Below are 17500 nucleotides of genomic sequence, written 5' to 3' on the forward strand. Positions count from 1 at the left end.
TGCAATCAAGCGTTCTATAAGTGATCTAAGACAGCATAGCATCCAATCATAATCAATACACAGGCAATAACAATAATGGTGAAAAACAGAAACAGTGCCACCCCAAGGCCCAAAGATGTGGTATAACCAGGGAGACCACAAGGGGCAAGGGTGGTGGTAGATGATTCTGGCTTGACATGGGTGGGCTCATATTCATCATTTGAGGTCTTTGAAATTGGCCAGGTTGGTTTGGGGCCATTTGGCGTTGACCTCTTTGTGTTTGCCCTATGGGGCAGTCTCGAACCCAATGTCCAGTTCCAAAGCAGTTTAAGCACTGATCAGGAGTCACGTTGAACCTGTTTTGTCCTCTTCCTGCTCCTGCCCCACGGCCTCTTCCACGAGAGAATGTGTTAAGTTCACGTCCTTGATTGTAGATGATTTCTGAAGCAGGTGTGTTGTTCTTTGGTCCTGTGGCGGATGGGACTGCCTGTGGTTGTGCCATAATGGGTTGTACTTGTCCCATGACCATTTTAACCGCCATAGCAATCTGTTGGGCACTGTCTGACACTGGATTATCTTCTGTTGCCGCAGTCATTACCTTGGCAGACTTATTTTCCTTCTTTTTATCATTCACCTCTTCTTGGAGCTTTTTGAGTTGTAATTTGATCTTTGCCATTTTCATTTTTTCCATATCCTCATTCCGTCCTTTTTTTTCCTTCAGGTACTTAGCAACGTGATGTTGGCAGTTGGCATCAAACTCTTTTTCTGTCTTTGAGGAAAGACCAACAACATCAACCAACTGATCCTGGACACATTTAGGTAGTCCTTTCACCAGAGTAGAAAAGAACATGAGAGTGTTGCCAGTACCAGGTTGTATGGGCTCTCCAGTTGCATCATGGAACTGTGCTTTAGCTCTTTGCTTATATGTAAAGTAGTCTTCATCATTTTTCATTTCCAGAGCCAACAGTGCGTCAGGAAGACAGGTGGGATACATTCCTTTAAGTACCTGTGTTAACTGAGGCTTTATGGTGGCAAATGATGTGGATGCTCTAACTGGAGCATGAATCTGTTTGGGTTAGGGTTAACCCATACTTCAGAACGGATCCTGGCCGCCGTATTCTCATCTGTTGCTCTTATAAGAATTGCAGACACATCTCCCCAGCGAAGTGTTTCTCCTGCAGTATTTGTGGTCAATGCTCTGAGGAAGGCCGGTGCATCTTGTGTCAGTTCGGGCAATTTTAACATCAGCCCTTCTAGATCTTTCAGTGCGAATGGTTGGTACACTTTTTGGTTACTTGCAGTCATTCGGAGAGGTGCAATGAGAGGAGGAGCCTCTTCAGTGCTAGAAACCTCATCATCTTCTTCCTTGGTACCCTTGTGTACAGGGAGCGGGTGAAGTTCTCCACTCAGGAAAGCGTCATCGTATCCATGCTCAGCCACCATTCCTGTGAATGCTCCCGCCACATATTGATTTGGTGTTGACATAAATGAGTCTGAACCTGTTTTCTTCTGTTGTTCCACTCCTCTTTGAATGTGGAGTTTCTGCTGTGGAGTTTCTTGCTGCTTACTTTTAGCTTCTATTAGCCCAGTTCCTAGGACTGTGACTGGTTCCCCCTTTCGTCCAAGCTGTTTTTCTTGTTTCCTGCGTAGCTCAGCCGCCACTTCCCGTTCCTTTCCTTCCAGTAGTCGTTGTAATCTTCTTTCTTCATCTGTGTCCGAAGCCAACCCAGGTGGTGACCATGCATTGGTGGCAAGTTGTTCTTTTTGAGCCACTGTTTGCTCGAGCATGAATTTGGAGATGTGATTTTGGCTGGAAACCAATGTTGTCAGAGCTAACACCTGTTCCTTCAAATCCTGCATCTGTCTTTGTTCTTGAGTGGGTTCTGACGGGACCATAGTCAGAGTACCCGAGACTACAGAATGTTTTGTTGGCAGCAGTGGTATGGTTCTGGTTGTATCTCTTATCATAGATGAATCCATGAATGAGCACTGCAGGGGAGGAGCCGCTAGAGTAGAAGTGTGGGGAGCTGGTTTTTCTAGTTCCTTTTCTGTCATAATTTTCTTCAGTTCTTTCGCCAGTTGTGCATATGCGCTATGATGTTTGTTTTCAGAGGAGGGGCACTGCAGTTCTCCTTTGGCCAGAGGTGGGGGGGCGCTATAGCTGTGACGTCGACCTTGTACCCCAGTCTGCTCGCTCTCCTCATCTGTTCTAGAGTCTTCATCTTTGTTATTCGCTCCAAAAGAGATGCTCTTATCGCTTCTGTTTTTCTGTTTCATTTTGTTTTTTCTGATTGTTTGATGCTCTTCTGGTTTCACCTGAATATTGGCCAAAAATAGTCTCTCTCTTCTGATTAAAATGTCTTTTGCCATTTTATGTAGTTTCACTGAAAATGATAATTTTTCTTCATGTTCTTTCAGTTTCTTTTTGTCAACAGTTTTTCCTTTCACTGTCCAAATTTGATGTGTTTTGTAATGCAGGACCTTAGATTGATGATATTCATGAATACAATTCCATTGTTGTTCTGTGGGAGGAGCCACAGCTTCATCACTGTGATTAATACATTTTTTCTCAGCATATTTTTGGAAGAGGTTGCTTTTTTGCTTCCTTTGGTTTTTGTTCATTTGCACGGATTGTGTTTTCAAGATCCTTCAAAAATGTATTCATTTTGACTGGAATAAGGTCCATTTTATTTAATTTATCTGTATCTTAATTCAAAATGTTTGATTATTATTATTTGATAATAAAAAAGTGTGGCAGTCAGTGGTATTTCAAAAACAAACAAAACAATACAAATAAAAATAATAATTAGGCCCGAGCGCCACAAGCTGGCGAGAGGCCTATTAATCTCGTAAGGCCGTGCAAAGCACGGCTGCGAAAGTGCGCACATAGTGCGCACGAAATTGAGCGTGAAGCGCTCGCTCACTTCCAAACACTAACTAACGCACTCCTTCACTCACGCACGCCCCGTGCATACTAATTAGTAGTAGTAAAATGGAACATTACCGTTGTGAACGGGCAAAGCCCGTGCAAAAGTGCGCACTAAACGAGCACTTTACATTGAGATGACGACCGCTTCGCGGTCGTCATATAAAGCACTCATTTGCGCGAAGTACCTCACGAATACGTTCCCCATCTCTTGCATGTTCCGTGCATATAAGCATGTAATGCAAAAAATGAACATTATTACTGTATAGAGGGCCAAAAACACAAAGTGGGCGGAGCCCACTCAAAATTAACGAAAGTACCCGTCAGTGACCAGGGACCGAAAATGTATAGTTTATGATATTTGGAAAATGGGAAACATTGTTTTCGTATCGGAATATTTAGGCCCGAGCCCCAGCAGGGCGGAGGGCCTATTGCTCCCGCAACGCTGCCGAAGGCAGCGTTGCAACTGTCTGACCAAACATGCGGGCGCAGCCCGCATGTTTGGTACCCCGTCGCCCCTGGCAAGTACAGTGAACTAGCCCATGCCGAAGGCATGGATCATGCATACTTACTCCTGCTATGACAGAAATAGTCAACAATGAGTGAATGGGCGTAGCCCATTCACTCATTGTTGACAACAGCAGCGCGAAGCGCTGCATTCCTCCAAAAACCCTCCTGGCATCGTCCCGTACGCGAAAATCCATGCCGCAGGCATGGGTCATGCTTGTATCTGCTCAAATCAATGGAAGTCTATGGGGAGTGGGCGGGGCATCCCGACGGAATAGGGAGTGACGAGCGCGTAAGCGCTCGTAATGATGATTCCACCCCATGACGGCATCGGGAAGGCTTAGAGCTTTCAAACGATGTATAATTTGTTGTTATAGTGGAAACGGCTATATTGTTTTTGCTAAAAATATTATTAGGCCCGAGCCCCAGCAGGGGGAGGGCCTATTGCTCCCGCAACGCTGCCGAAGGCAGCGTTGCAACTGTCTGACCAAACATGCGGGCGCAGCCCGCATGTTTGGTACCCCGTCGCCCCTGGCAAGTACAGTGAACTAGCCCATGCCGAAGGCATGGATCATGCATACTTACTCCTGCTATGACAGAAATAGTCAACAATTAGTGAATGGGCGTAGCCCATTCACTAATTGTTGACAACAGCAGCGCGAAGCGCTGCATTCCTCCAAAAACCCTCCTGGCATCGTCCCGTATGCGAGAATCCATGCCGCAGGCATGGGCCATGCTTGTATCTGCTCAAATCAATGGAAGTCTATGGGGAGTGGGCGGGGCATCCCGACGGAATAGGGAGTGACGAGCGCGTAAGCGCTCGTAATGATAATTCCACCCCATGGCGGCATCGGGAAGGCTTAGAGCTTTCAAACGATGTATCATTTGTTGTTATAGTAAAAACGGCTATATTGTTTTTGCTAAAAATATTATTATTATTATTATTATTATTATTATTATTATTATTTTTCTTGTTCTTCTTCAGCGCTTTGATCTCTAATTTGACCCCCTGAACATGCTCAAAAACTCACCAAACTTTGCCCAAAATTCAGAATCGGTGAAAATTTTTATTTTTTCTGGGCCATTTTTTTTTTCGTTAAAAAATGGCGCGACAGCGCCACCGACAAAAGTCAAAATACATTGCGCCTATGGGAGACGCCCCGAGGTCAACTTTGGCGTAAAGCTACGAAATTCGGGACACGCATTCCTCTCGTGAGGATAAACAAAAAAAAACATTGTGGCCACGCCCCCAAACTTACCCTATGGCCGCCATCTTCCTTTGAAAATGAAAACAAGCTGAGTTAGCCATTTTGTTTACGTCAAACTTTGACGAACTCCTCCTAGGGCGTTTTGCCCACCGACTTCAAAATCGGCGTACGTCCTCTGGACAAGTGGGGCATCTAAAGTTATTCAATTTTTTGAGATACCTTTTACGGTCTGTGTGCGGCGCAGCCGCAAAGTTGGACAACTTATTTTGGAATATTGTAGGTCTAAAAATTGCTCCCATTTGATCAAAACCAGTCCGATTAGGACCAAATTTGAATCAGTTGTTAAACTTTCTAGTTTGGACCAGTTTAGGCTGACAAAATTGAAATGGCAGTGATAGCGCCCCCTACAGAGTGACCTTTAAATTAACATTGAAGGTCAAAAATTAGTTTTACCAAAATTGTCTAAACTTTACCCAAAATTCTATTTTGCCGTCCCGATCACAAAAGCCAATCACAAAAATGCCTAAATTTTTACGCCGTAGTCGTAGCGATGACAGAAACCTCCCATGTTATCCCTATGGGAAAACCACAAAATCTCTCAAATTACCACATTTTTATGTTTTACACTTTAACGAAGTCCTCCTAGTGCGTTTTGCCCACCAACCTCAAAATCGGTGTACGTCCTCTAGACAAGTGGTGTATCTAAAGTTATCCAAATTTTAAGGATAACTTTTACGGTCTTTGTGCGACGGAGCCGCAAACGTTTCCCAGAATTCTGACTATTTGGCCTTCAGAGTGGCCTATAAACAATAGAGTTTTTCCAAATGACATGATATTTTGAACAAAATTCTAATTTGCCATCCTGATCATAAAAGTATGAGAGCCAAAGTCATATTTTGTACGGCGTAACCGTAGCGTTGACAGAAACATCCCATGTTATCCTTATGGGAAAATCGTAGAATCGCTCAAATCACCACATTTTTACGCTTCACACTTTAACGAACTCCTCCTAGGGCGATTGTCCGATCAAGTTCATATTTGGAGAATATCATCTACACAAGCTTTGCATCAAAACTTACCCATATTTTGATTCTAAGTGCTACGGTCTCTGTGTGGCGGACCCGCAAATATATGTCAGAAATGGGAAAACAGCGAAATCTCTAAAATCACCACATTTTTACGCTTCACACTTTAACGAACTCCTCCTAGGGCGATTGCCCGATCAAGCTCATATTTGGGGAAAATCATCTACACAAACGGGGCATCAAAAGTTATCCATATTTTGATTTTAAGTGGTACGGTCTCTGTGTGGCGGACCCGCAAATATATGTCAGAAATGGGAAAACAGCGAAATCTCTAAAATCACCACATTTTTACGCTTCACACTTTAACGAACTCCTCCTAGGGCGATTGCCCGATCAAGCTCATATTTGGGGAAAATCATCTACACAAACGGGGCATCAAAAGTTATCCATATTTTGATTTTAAGTGGTACGGTCTCTGTGTGGCGGACCCGCAAATATATGTCAGAAATGGGAAAACAGCGAAATCTCTAAAATCACCACATTTTTACGCTTCACACTTTAACGAACTCCTCCTAGGGCGATTGCCCGATCAAGCTCATATTTGGGGAAAATCATCTACACAAACGGGGCATCAAAAGTTATCCATATTTTGATTTTAAGTGGTACGGTCTCTGTGCCGTGGAGCTGCAAATATACTGTCACAAATGGGAAAAACGCCAAATCCTTGAAATGTTCACATTTACGCTTCACACTTTAACAAACTCCTCCGTGGGCAATAGCTCGATCAAGCTTTACTTTGGGAAAAATCATCTACACAAGCGGGGCATCAAAAGGTATCCATATTTTTATTCCAAGTGCTACGGTCTCTGTGCGGCGGCGCAGCAAATTTGACTGACACTTGTGTTCATTTGCACTGGATTGGCCATGTCCAATGTGTCGCCGTCTGTCAAGTTCTTTTTTTATTCAAGACACAATAAGGGCGCCATCTTTATCAAGTCGAAAGCGCAGAGTCGGAAGGCCGGCGGCCCGCGAGGGCCGTTGGATGCCGCTTGCGGCTTTAATTATTATTATTTTTCTTGTTCTTCATCGCTTTGAACTCTAATTTGACCCCCTGAACATGCTCAAAAACTCACCAAACTTTGCCCAAAATTCAGAATCGGCGAAAAATTTAATTTTTTCTGGGCCTTTTTTTTTTTCGTTAAAAAATGGCGCGACAGCGCCACCGACAAAAGTCAAAATACATTGCGCCTATGGGAGACGCCCCGAGGTCAACTTTGACGTAAGGCTACGAAATTCGGGACACGCATTCCTCTCGTGAGGACAAACAAAAAAAATCTTTGTAGCCACGCCCCCAGACTTACCCTATGGCCGCCATCTTCCTTTGAAAATGAAAACACGCTGTGTTAGCCATTTTGTTCACGTCAAACTTTGACGAACTCCTCCTAGGGCGTTTTGCCCACCAACTTCAAAATCAGCGTACGTCCTCTGGACAAGTGGGGCATCTAAAGTTATCCAATTTTTTGAGATACCTTTTACGGTCTGTGTGCGGCGCAGCCGCAAAGTTGGACAACTTATTTTGGAATATTGCAGATCTAAAAATTGCTCCCATTTGATCAAAACCAGTCCGATTAGGACCAAATTTGAATCAGTTGTTAAACTTTCTAGTTTGGACCAGTTTAGGCTGACAAAATTGAAATGGGCACGATAGCGCCCCCTATAGAGTGACCTTTAAATTAACATTGAAGGTCAAAAATTAGTTTTATCAAAATTTTCTAAACTTTACCCAAAATTCTATTTTGGCGTCTCGATCAAAAAAGCCAATCAGACAAATGCCTTAATTTTTACGGCGTAGTCGTAGCGATGACATAAATCTCCCATGTTATCCCTATGGGAAAACCGCTAAATCTCTCGAATATCCACATTTTTCTGTTTCAAACTTTGACGAACTCCTCCTAGTGCGTTTTGCCCACCGACCTCAAAATTGGTGTACGTCCTCTAGACAAGTGGGGCATCTAAAGTTATCCAAATTTTAAGGATAGCTTTTAAGGTCTCTGTGCGACGGAGCCTCAAACGTTTCCCAGAATTCTGACTATTTGGCCTTCAGAGTGGCCTATAAACAATAGAGTTTTTCCAAATGACATGATATTTTGCACAAAATTCTAATTTGCCATCCTGATCATAAAAGTATGAGAGACAAAGTCATATTTTGTACGGCGTAACCGTAGCCATGACAGAAATATTCCATGTTATCCTTATGGGAAAATCGCGAAATCCCTCAAATCACCACATTTTTACGCTTCACACTTTAACAAACTCCTCCTAGGGCGATTGTCCGATCAAACTCATATTTAGGGAAAATCATCTATACAAGCGGGGCATCAAAAGCTATCCATATTTTTATTCTAAGTGCTACGGTCTCTGTGTGGCGGACCCGCAAATATATGTCAGAAATGGGAAAACAGCGAAATCTCTAAAATGACCACATTTTTACGCTTCACACTTTAACAAACTCCTCCTAGGGCGATTGCCCGATCAAGCTCATATTTGGGGGAAATCATCTACACAAAGGAAGCATCAAAAGTTAGTCATATTTTGATTCTAAGTGCTACGGTCTCTGTGCCGTGGAGCTGCAAATATACTGTCACAAATGGGAAAAACGCTAAATCTATGAAATGTTCAAATTTATGCTTCACACTTTAACAAACTCCTCCGTGGGCAATAGCTCGATCAAGCTTTACTTTGGGAAATATCATCTACACAAGCGGGGCATCAAAAGTTATCCATATTTATATTCTAAGTGCTACGGTCTCTGTGCGGCGGCGCAGCAAATTTGACTGACACTTGTGTTGATTTGCACTGGATTGGCCATGTCCAATGTGTCTCCGTCTGTCAAGTTCTTTTTTAATTCAACACAATAAGGGCGCCATCTTTATCAAGTCGAAAGCGAAGAGTCGGAAGGCCGGCGGCCCGCGAGGGCCGTTGGATGCCGCTTGCGGCTTTAATATTCTTTCTTTCTTCTTCTCGGGACCAACCCCCCTATTTTTCACCCAGTGAACATTGACGAAAAGTCACAAAAATGTGCACACCTCTAAAAATCGTGCCTCTCTACATTCTGGCTATTTCCCTTTTCTAAAATAAAAAAAATTGGCGCGTCAGCGCCCCCAAATGTACCAAAAATGCATTGAGAGATGGGAAATGACCCAAAAAAAATCTGATTGTAGAATCATGAAATTTGGCGCAGAGGTAGATGGTGACAAGAGAAGTAAAAAATATTATTACGGCAACGCCGTCCGCCCAACCAAATGTCGGCCATATTGCTTCAAAAATGGCTAAACATGACTTCGGAGTTTTTCCAAACGTCGTACTTTTACGAACTCCTCCCAGGGAGTTGGCCCTAAAAAGCTGAAATTTGGTGAAGATGCTACTGAGGAGTAGGACATCAAAAGTTATCCAAATTACATTGATACCTCTCACGGTCTCTGTGCGGCGAAGCCGCAAACTGTAGCAAGAATTTCAGAAATCTCCCAAATTTAACATTTCTGCCGTTTGCGCAGATAAAGTCCGAATTGCGCCAAATTAGAATCAGTTGTTAAACTCTTTGCCCTAAACCTACTTGAAGTGAAATAAATTAATTTGGAGCCACAGCGCCCCCTACAGATTTTATATGGAGGTTAAATATTTAGTTTTGCGAAATTATATGAAATTTGACACACAACTCAATTTTGGCATCCCCATCAAAAAAGTCAATGAGACCCATGTCATAATTGTTATGGCTTTGCCGTAACGATGACCGAAACCTTCCATGTTATTCCAATGGGGAAATCGCCAGAACATGTTTACACTTTAGACTTTCACAAACTCCTCTTAGGGCGTCAGCCCTATTAACCTGAAATTTGGTAAGACTCATCTTCAGGGGTGGACCATCAAAAGTTATCCACATTTTTATTCAAAGAGTCACGGTGTCTGTGCGGCAAAGCCGCACATTTTGCCAAGAATTCAAAATAAAATTGCTTTTTGATGGTAAAACAAAGGGGAGAAGATGTGACAGCGTCACAGATTCAGCAGTAGGCGTAATAAAAGGACAATTGGGGCGCGTTAGCGCCCCCTCTTGCGGCGTGGCGGCGGCGTGGCGAGGGCCGATCATTGCCGCTTGCGGCTATATTTACTATTATTATTATAATTCGAACAATAATTATAAGAATAATAATGAAATGAAATACGTTTAGGGAAAAAATTATATTACAATTTAATTTTAAAATTAAAGATTTAAAATAAAAAATTGAATAAAAAAATAAATTAAATTAAAATGAAAAAATGAAATTAACTAAATAAATTAAAATTCCACCTAGCCACAGAGGGTAGTTAATCTTGTCAGTAGAATGCTTTAAGTCAAGTAATAGCTTTCTTAGTTCCCTTTAGTTACCTACATGTCCCACGTTTTATTTGTATTTATTTTTTCCGGAGTCCAACTCCCTTTTAAATCAGTCCAACTGATTGTACTTACTTTTACACGTCCAACGTGTTTTGGAGTCCAACTCTTCTTTAAATCAGTCCAACTTGTCAGCCGACATCCAGAAGGGAATCGTTTAGAGCTAAATTCAGATGTTTCCTTTCCAAGCACGATGAGAGACCCGCATCCTCCACCAATTCTGTCGAAGTTTAGTCTATACAGACTGCGAGAGGCGAAGATCGTTCTCAAGTTCTTTATTTGATGAAAACATGGAAAAACAGGCAAAACAGTAGCGTGTTGTTCGTCTTGCAGCTGAGATTCGACTCTTCACAAGATTTTGCTGTGTTTTATAAAGCTGTTGCTTGGGTTTGATAAAAATGGCCTGACCTTCGCTATGACGTCCACTTTAAGATTGTTTAGACTAGTCCACAGATAATCAGAAAATACACAGAATAGTTAAAATACACAGAATAGTTCGTTGTGACCCATATGCAGCAAGATTGCCGTGACTCATGATAAATAGGACACAGACATGACAATAATTTGATCAATATCCACAAATCCTAAGGGTGTCCTGCTATGTGTCATAAACCAGAAAGAGCTCGTCTGTCATTTATGCTCCAGGACAAGCTCTGAACTTCCAGGTCAAAATGTATAATTATTACAATCCTTCTTTGAAACTTTGAACATGCAGCAGTTTGATGCCTCGCAGTCTTACAGCTTTATTTCCTTATAAAACTAAAATTTGAATGGTGAAAAATATACTTTAGGTTGGGACAGTTACATACATTATGTGTATATAATATTTCTTAGGACTTCCTTTAGCTTTGATTAAAGAACACACTGTGCTTGTATTAATAATAGGAGAGAGAAATGAGAAGTCTCTGTAACCCTCATTCATTCAGGACATTTCACAAGAGGTTTCAACTCTCATCCAAAAGTCATTCTCAATCTACGGATTCAATTCAATTTATTTTTGTACCACCCAAAATCACAACAACGGATTTGGCCTGAGAACTCAAGTATTTATTCTATCTGAGTGAGCGCTAAGTCAGCCCTGCCCACCTTCTTTACAGTTGCACCTGAAACTAGTATTTTTTGTTACCCTTACATCCCTGCAATGGCCATAGAGCAGCAGCCAGCTAACAATAAGATTTCTATCATCACTGATAAGTACCTGATTAGCATCTGAATGGCTAGGGCTACACTACTGGTAGATTGTTTGCCTTCTGTATTGATTGATGAATAGCCACTGCCTTTTGTGCAGTGGCTGTTTAGTTTCATCTATATACTGCTCTTCTCAACATTCCTCACTGCATTGGATAGAAGACGCTACATTGCTGTTTTTGAGAAGACATCTTGTCCTTAGGATGGACCAGTTTTTGTCTTAAAGTTAAGTCTTAACGTTAAGACAAAAACTGTTAAACTAAACAGGGATTTCGTGCAGTCTAAAAATCCAGCATGAAATCCCTGTTTATTTTAAAACAGGCAACACTTCTTCTTACTCTGATCTCTCATGTAACTGCTTCTCCATTTTCTCGTGCAGGCCAAGAGCAACGACATTTTCTACATCTGGCTGACCAAGCTGTGTGCCCACCGTATCTTCAAGAAGAACGAGGCCATGAGCGTGCACCGTGGGGTCCTGCATGCTCTGTCCATTGGTCAGAGCTCCCTGCCCCCCATGTCCAGTCTGTCGCAGCCCCAGCGCTCCACGGTGAGGGTGGGTGGACACGTAGGACTGAATTGATAAGCTGTGTAGAAATGTACAAGGGCGAGTTTACAGCAAGTTTTTTTAAGGGACAAAATGCCTGTACTTGATTAAATGCAGGAGATTTTATAAAGCACAATTCATAAAAAATGCCATTCAAAGTGTTATTCAGTTATGTTTTAATTCTAGTAATAATTTATTTCCTAAAAATAAATTGTGGTCAGTACTGAGACAGAAGTGGTGACTTCTTGTTTGATTCTTCCCAGCCTCCGCTCTATGCCAGCTCTGCATCCGTGTACCAGACTGAGACCAGCCCAACCCCAAGAATGGCGCCTAACCCTGGAGTCAATAACAAAGTGTCTGCCTGGCTCCAGCAGACCCAAGACATTGATGCTACTTCCAACGGTACAAATAATAATGCTCACACAAAAGCTCCTACATACAAGTACAACACCAAATAGGAACTGATCTATAGCCACCTGTGTAAACGTCACAGGAGATCTATTAAAGGTGCACTGTGTAACTTGGCATACTACTTGACAACTTATCTGTTTCCATGGAGACAAGCAGATGACGCCATCTGGCCAGGATACAGGTCAGATCTGCTTAGAAGATGACCTCATACACCCCAGCTCACTAATAGGTGGACTCCGGTCCCAAGCACCATCTACTCCGGCCCCTCATTCACAGGGAACGAGCTGTGCAGCCTTCCTGTGTTAGAAAGGAGCAGATTTTAAGAAATAGTTACAAATGAACTAGGGCTTTGCTTCATCGCGTCGAACACGCAGGAGCCCTGCACAGGAAGAGCAGATCAGACGTGGAGGCAGACCCAGGGAGGCGGACAGTGGGGACAGCACAGACATGTTCGTTCTGTATGTTAAGCTGCGAAATGATGTGCAATCCGACTCATATTCACGAAGAAAAAAGTCTGATGAGGAAATTAAGTAAGACACGCCTAAATGCAGAACTGGTCTGCCTTTTATGAACTTGCCCAACTCGTCCCGCTGTGAAATGATCCTATCTTGGCCCGACCCAAGCCCATGAGCTGCTGGCCATGCATCATTGTGTGTCGCAGTGAGAAATCTTTAACAGTGCGGGAGAGTATTTGTTTTGCAAGACATAACTTTTGAGCTCTTTAGAGCAAAGAGAGGAACGCAAATGTGGTACTCAATAAGAATCCAGGTTTTTAAAAGAGTTTCTTTGCCTTAAAGCACATTTAAGTAACATTTTCACGTTAATTGAACATATTTGCAAGTCCCTGTGATGGTTAAATATGCCTTTTTTGGGGTGTTTGAAGTGTTCGTCATCGACCCCTGCTGTCTCTGGGCGTAAACCAGCCTTGCAACGTTTGCTGACTTTCGATCTGAAAACAACTTGGCGAGAAACCCTGGCCTGATTATACTTTATCTTATTATGATAAAAAAAGAAAGAAAAACAAAATGAAAGTTTGCGTCTACTTTTTGTATTTTCAAAAGGGAGCTGCAGGGGAGCACTATCGCCAGATTTACTTTGTTCTGCCTTAAAAACAGATGTATCGGTAACTGCAAATGCTGAATGAATGCCGTACTGTGGAATATTCTTTGCAAAATAATAACCACATAATCCACATCGAGAAAGAGGTACATTTACAGTTGCAGCACATTTAAGTAAATAAAAATACACTATACTGATTTTAATTTTTTTAATTTGATTAAAAGTCTAAAATTTGTAATTTGAATTAATTTAACCCTTCGGGGTCCGGAGCTTTTTTGGCTGTTTTTGGGTACCTTCAATTTTGTCCTGATATACTACATTAAGAAATGTTTACCAGACCAATGTTGGGTATCTTTTTTTTTCAGCACAATCTCACCTATATGATCTGTTTGTTAGTTTTTCAATTTGACATACTATTTCAACATACTGGACCTTAACACACACTGAAAACACACTGAAAAAGTCTGTCTAGAAAAATTATGTTTTTTAACCCTCAAACATGCTCAACCAAGCATTTAAAAGGGTTCAAACTGAACCACAAGGTGCAAATATGAACATATAAAAGTATTCTTGTGATATATACAAGCAATAAACCACTATTTACAATAAAAAGTAGGTAAATCCACAACAGTTTCTGTCCAAAATGACACAGAGAGCCACACCACAGGCCTTGCACTTCCATGGAGTGATGTTCAGAAGGAACTCTAAACCAGGACTAAACCAGAACTAAACCAGGTCTAAACCAGGTTTAAACCAGGACTAAACCAGGTCTAAACCAGGACTAAACCAGGTCTAAACCAGGTCTAAACTTGATCAACATGAAGTGTGTGCCTCATTTTGCTTCACAACAACTATTCTACTGACAATAAAATACTTGAAATACTAAAACTCTTCAAAACTATTCAAAAACAGCATGATTCCTCTCGTTCGTTCTTTCTCTTTGACTAATTGTCATGTGACTGAATGTTTACATACTCGTGTGCATCCAGAAACATCCGGGTTAGCACAAGCTAACGTTTTTTTTCAGTTCCTTTTTATCACAAAAGACGACAAAGTTATTATAATAAATGCAACGCGCGCAGAAAAGAGCGCATATTTTTCCGCACATTTTTAATGGAATTGAAATGATCATAACTTCGGTTTTATTCGGTGGATTTATACAAAACAATTACTCAGACGTAGCGTCAGGTCTCCGCTTCCGCATGACGTCGACGGTAGCCGTCTACGTCACTTAGTTTTCATGCTGCGCGGTCCTAAAGCCGACCATGTTTCAAAACGCACCGGTGGACAAATATTATGCATTATTTTATTGTGAAATGGCCTTTAAACATGGTCTTGAGAATCTTTACTTTGACATCTCATGTTTTAGAACAAAACAAAAAACTAACCCAAGTTATACTTAAGGTATTTGTAAAAACAATTATGTTTGGTCCTTTTTTCCCTCAGAGCTGGCGCGGTGTCAGACTGAGCTGACGGAGATGGCTCAGCTGATACAGAGATTGCACTGGCTTGAGGGAGGTCTGCCCATTACCAGTACTGACCTGGAGTTGCGGATCAGCATGCAGGTATGGATGAATATAAAACTTTTAGATTCACACTATTCTCAATGCATTGGGCCCATCTCTGTCCCCACCTCCAGAACCTGACGCTGGAGAAGCCTAAGAAGAAGACCAGCAAAGGTTTTGGCCACTCCAGGACTCTGTCACGAGTGGAAGCCATGGGGGAGATGGTAGATTTCACACATTTATTGATATGAAATCATAAATGTATACATAAAGTAATGTTTTTTGTACCTTTTGTGGTTAATTTTATGGTTCATTCACAGTTTCTGCAATATCTGAACCTCAACCAATGTATTTACAGAGACATTCTGATGATTTGTTATACTGAGTATTGTTTTCAAGAAAAAGGAAAATAAATATAGACATTAATATTTGGAAACCCAATGTGAGACAAACGGAAGATGAAAAACAACTACAACAAATTTACTTTTTTTATTACGGTATTTAATTTGAATCTGGATGAAGTATCCTAACTCAGCCATGGAGTGATCCAAAACTCTCCTCAAATCACTACTGAAGAAACTGCACAAGTTTGTTTGGTATTGGATTTGGAAAGGCTCAAAACTGACAATACTGAGGGAAACTGAGCTCTTCTATACTCCATTCAAGTATTGTACCAATGTTCTAGAAGTGCCCTGCAGAACCTTTAATTTTTTATCCACGTATTGAATGTGGTGTTATTCCTGTTCTGTGCAGTATCCCTCAGGCACCTTGGGCAGCACCACCAGCCTGGTTAACTCTGCGCCATCCCTCCCCGGGTACCTGTACTCTCAGCTGTCTAAGCCTCAGGTCAGCTCTCCAGAGGCACAGAAACTGCACACAGAGATCTGTGCCGCGTCGCAGAGAGGTAGGACAAAACACAGCATGTAAACACAGAAACTGACATTGCAGAAAGGCCAGAAAGCTGGACCCTAGTCCATGTCAAAATCTTTGTTTTGAGGTTCTTTGAGACACATATTGATGTGATGGCTTGACATAGCTTGAGTTGTATTTAGCTTCATTGACACTTGTTTGATGAATCTTGTTTAGTGAGTCCTCTTGCTAAGCCTCAAAAACCACAATTTTCCAGTTTTGTGATTGTCTCGGGTTGAACGCAGATTGTCTGTGCTGTTTTTAAGCATCAGTCATCACTAGACTTGTTCTGAGTATTTCTGATTCAAGTCATTCATTACAACTGTGTGCTTACTGTACATTAGTATGTCAAGCTATGTTTGTTTAAATGTTCTTTTGTAATGACTTCTGCAGCCAGTAGATAAGCTTTAACTCTATTCAGTTCTACAAAACAAATATTCTTGTGATTTTGGGCTTTACAAAAATGTATTGAATTGAATTCCTGATGTTCCTGACTAAAAGCTCACAATACTTGAACTACAAAACGTTAACTTCTAAAACATGAGCAAGCAGAGGTACTGAAGGACACAAGGAAAATTGAACTTCATTGACACACAAGAATCTTTTACAGCCAGGAAAATCTTCTAGGGAACCGTTTGTGAGAGTTTTATTTCAAATTTCATAAATGTAACACATCTGTGTTCCCAGATATGAAGCAAACATGGTCCATGAAATTTCCCCATGTGTGGACAATAAAGGAATATCTTATCTTATCTTATCTTAAATCATATACAGCGTTTGCTTCTAACAATTTTATAATTTATTTATATTACTTAATTGCATAAACATTGGATATGATGTCTGCATTTGCTTATGTGGTAATTTGGTGTTTTGATTCTTAAGATGATTATACAATCAGAAAGCAGAATGAGACTTGCGTGAGTCTCTCATTTGGGTTGCAGATTCCTATGCCTAAATTCAGTTGGTTTAAATTTGCCCAAGCCCAGCACCTCATCAGTTCATTAATAAGTGCTAGGACAGCCTGTGAAACAATTATGTGTCTGTTTACAGGTCAAGGCTCTTGTAACACAGGTTCGGTTGTGATTGTATTTCCTTTTTTAAACCAGTAAGACCATAGACTACACACTGTGCCTTTAAATTTTAAATATCTGAACGAATTAAAATTGGAAAGATCACAACAAACCAGTTATGTAGTAGTTTCTTTAACATTTCACTTTATGTCTGATGCCTTTCCTAACATAACGGAATACAATAACATCATTGGAGTATGTAATAAGTGGTGACATTCTAAACTTACTCTTGCACTACTGTTTGGATTCAGTTTAAACTGTGTTGTGTCTATAGTGCACTTGTCTCTGCGTTCGGTGCATGAGGTACTGACTCTGGAGCGAGAGAGGCTCCGACAAGCCTGGACTGGACCGGATCTGAGACAGAACACCTCCGATCAACTGGCCACGCTCTGCGGCACCATGTCAGAGGTACACATGCAAACACCTACTACTACTGCTGCTGCTACTACTACTGCTGCTGCTAGTGCTACTGCTTCCACCACCACTACAACAATTATACTTTTTTCATACGCTTTTCAGCGGTTGTTACCCAGGCTTATTCAAAATCAATCAAGTAATTCTCAATACAATAATACAATAGAAACAATTTACATACTAGTCTATAATTTTAGTTTTTCAATTTTCAGTCCTTCTCTAAACATTTTTTTAGATGCAGCCCTACTCTATTGCTTACAAACAGATAAAATACGAAAGATTGAGTGACTGGCCCAGTTTTTGACTGCACAAAAGCTGCCCATCCT

At 41.3% G+C, this 17500-nt stretch overlaps 1 protein-coding gene across 1 annotated transcript in view; it reads left to right on the top strand.

Moving 5' to 3' along the window:
• Positions 1-17500, top strand: part of LOC140357839 (oxysterol-binding protein-related protein 7-like) — a 50766-nt gene that overhangs the window by 9533 nt on the left and 23733 nt on the right. The window contains exons 6-11 of the mRNA XM_072442358.1: positions 11642-11809; positions 12070-12208; positions 14723-14841; positions 14916-15005; positions 15535-15685; positions 17035-17168. Of these exons, the coding sequence (XP_072298459.1) occupies positions 11642-11809; positions 12070-12208; positions 14723-14841; positions 14916-15005; positions 15535-15685; positions 17035-17168 (801 nt within the window). The remainder of the gene's footprint in view (positions 1-11641; positions 11810-12069; positions 12209-14722; positions 14842-14915; positions 15006-15534; positions 15686-17034; positions 17169-17500) is intronic.

This window comes from Eucyclogobius newberryi, unplaced genomic scaffold (genome assembly GCF_026437365.1).
Source record: "Eucyclogobius newberryi isolate DKJ021-1_F unplaced genomic scaffold, fEucNew1.0.hap1 SCAF_13, whole genome shotgun sequence".
Taxonomy (NCBI): domain Eukaryota; kingdom Metazoa; phylum Chordata; class Actinopteri; order Gobiiformes; family Gobiidae; genus Eucyclogobius; species Eucyclogobius newberryi.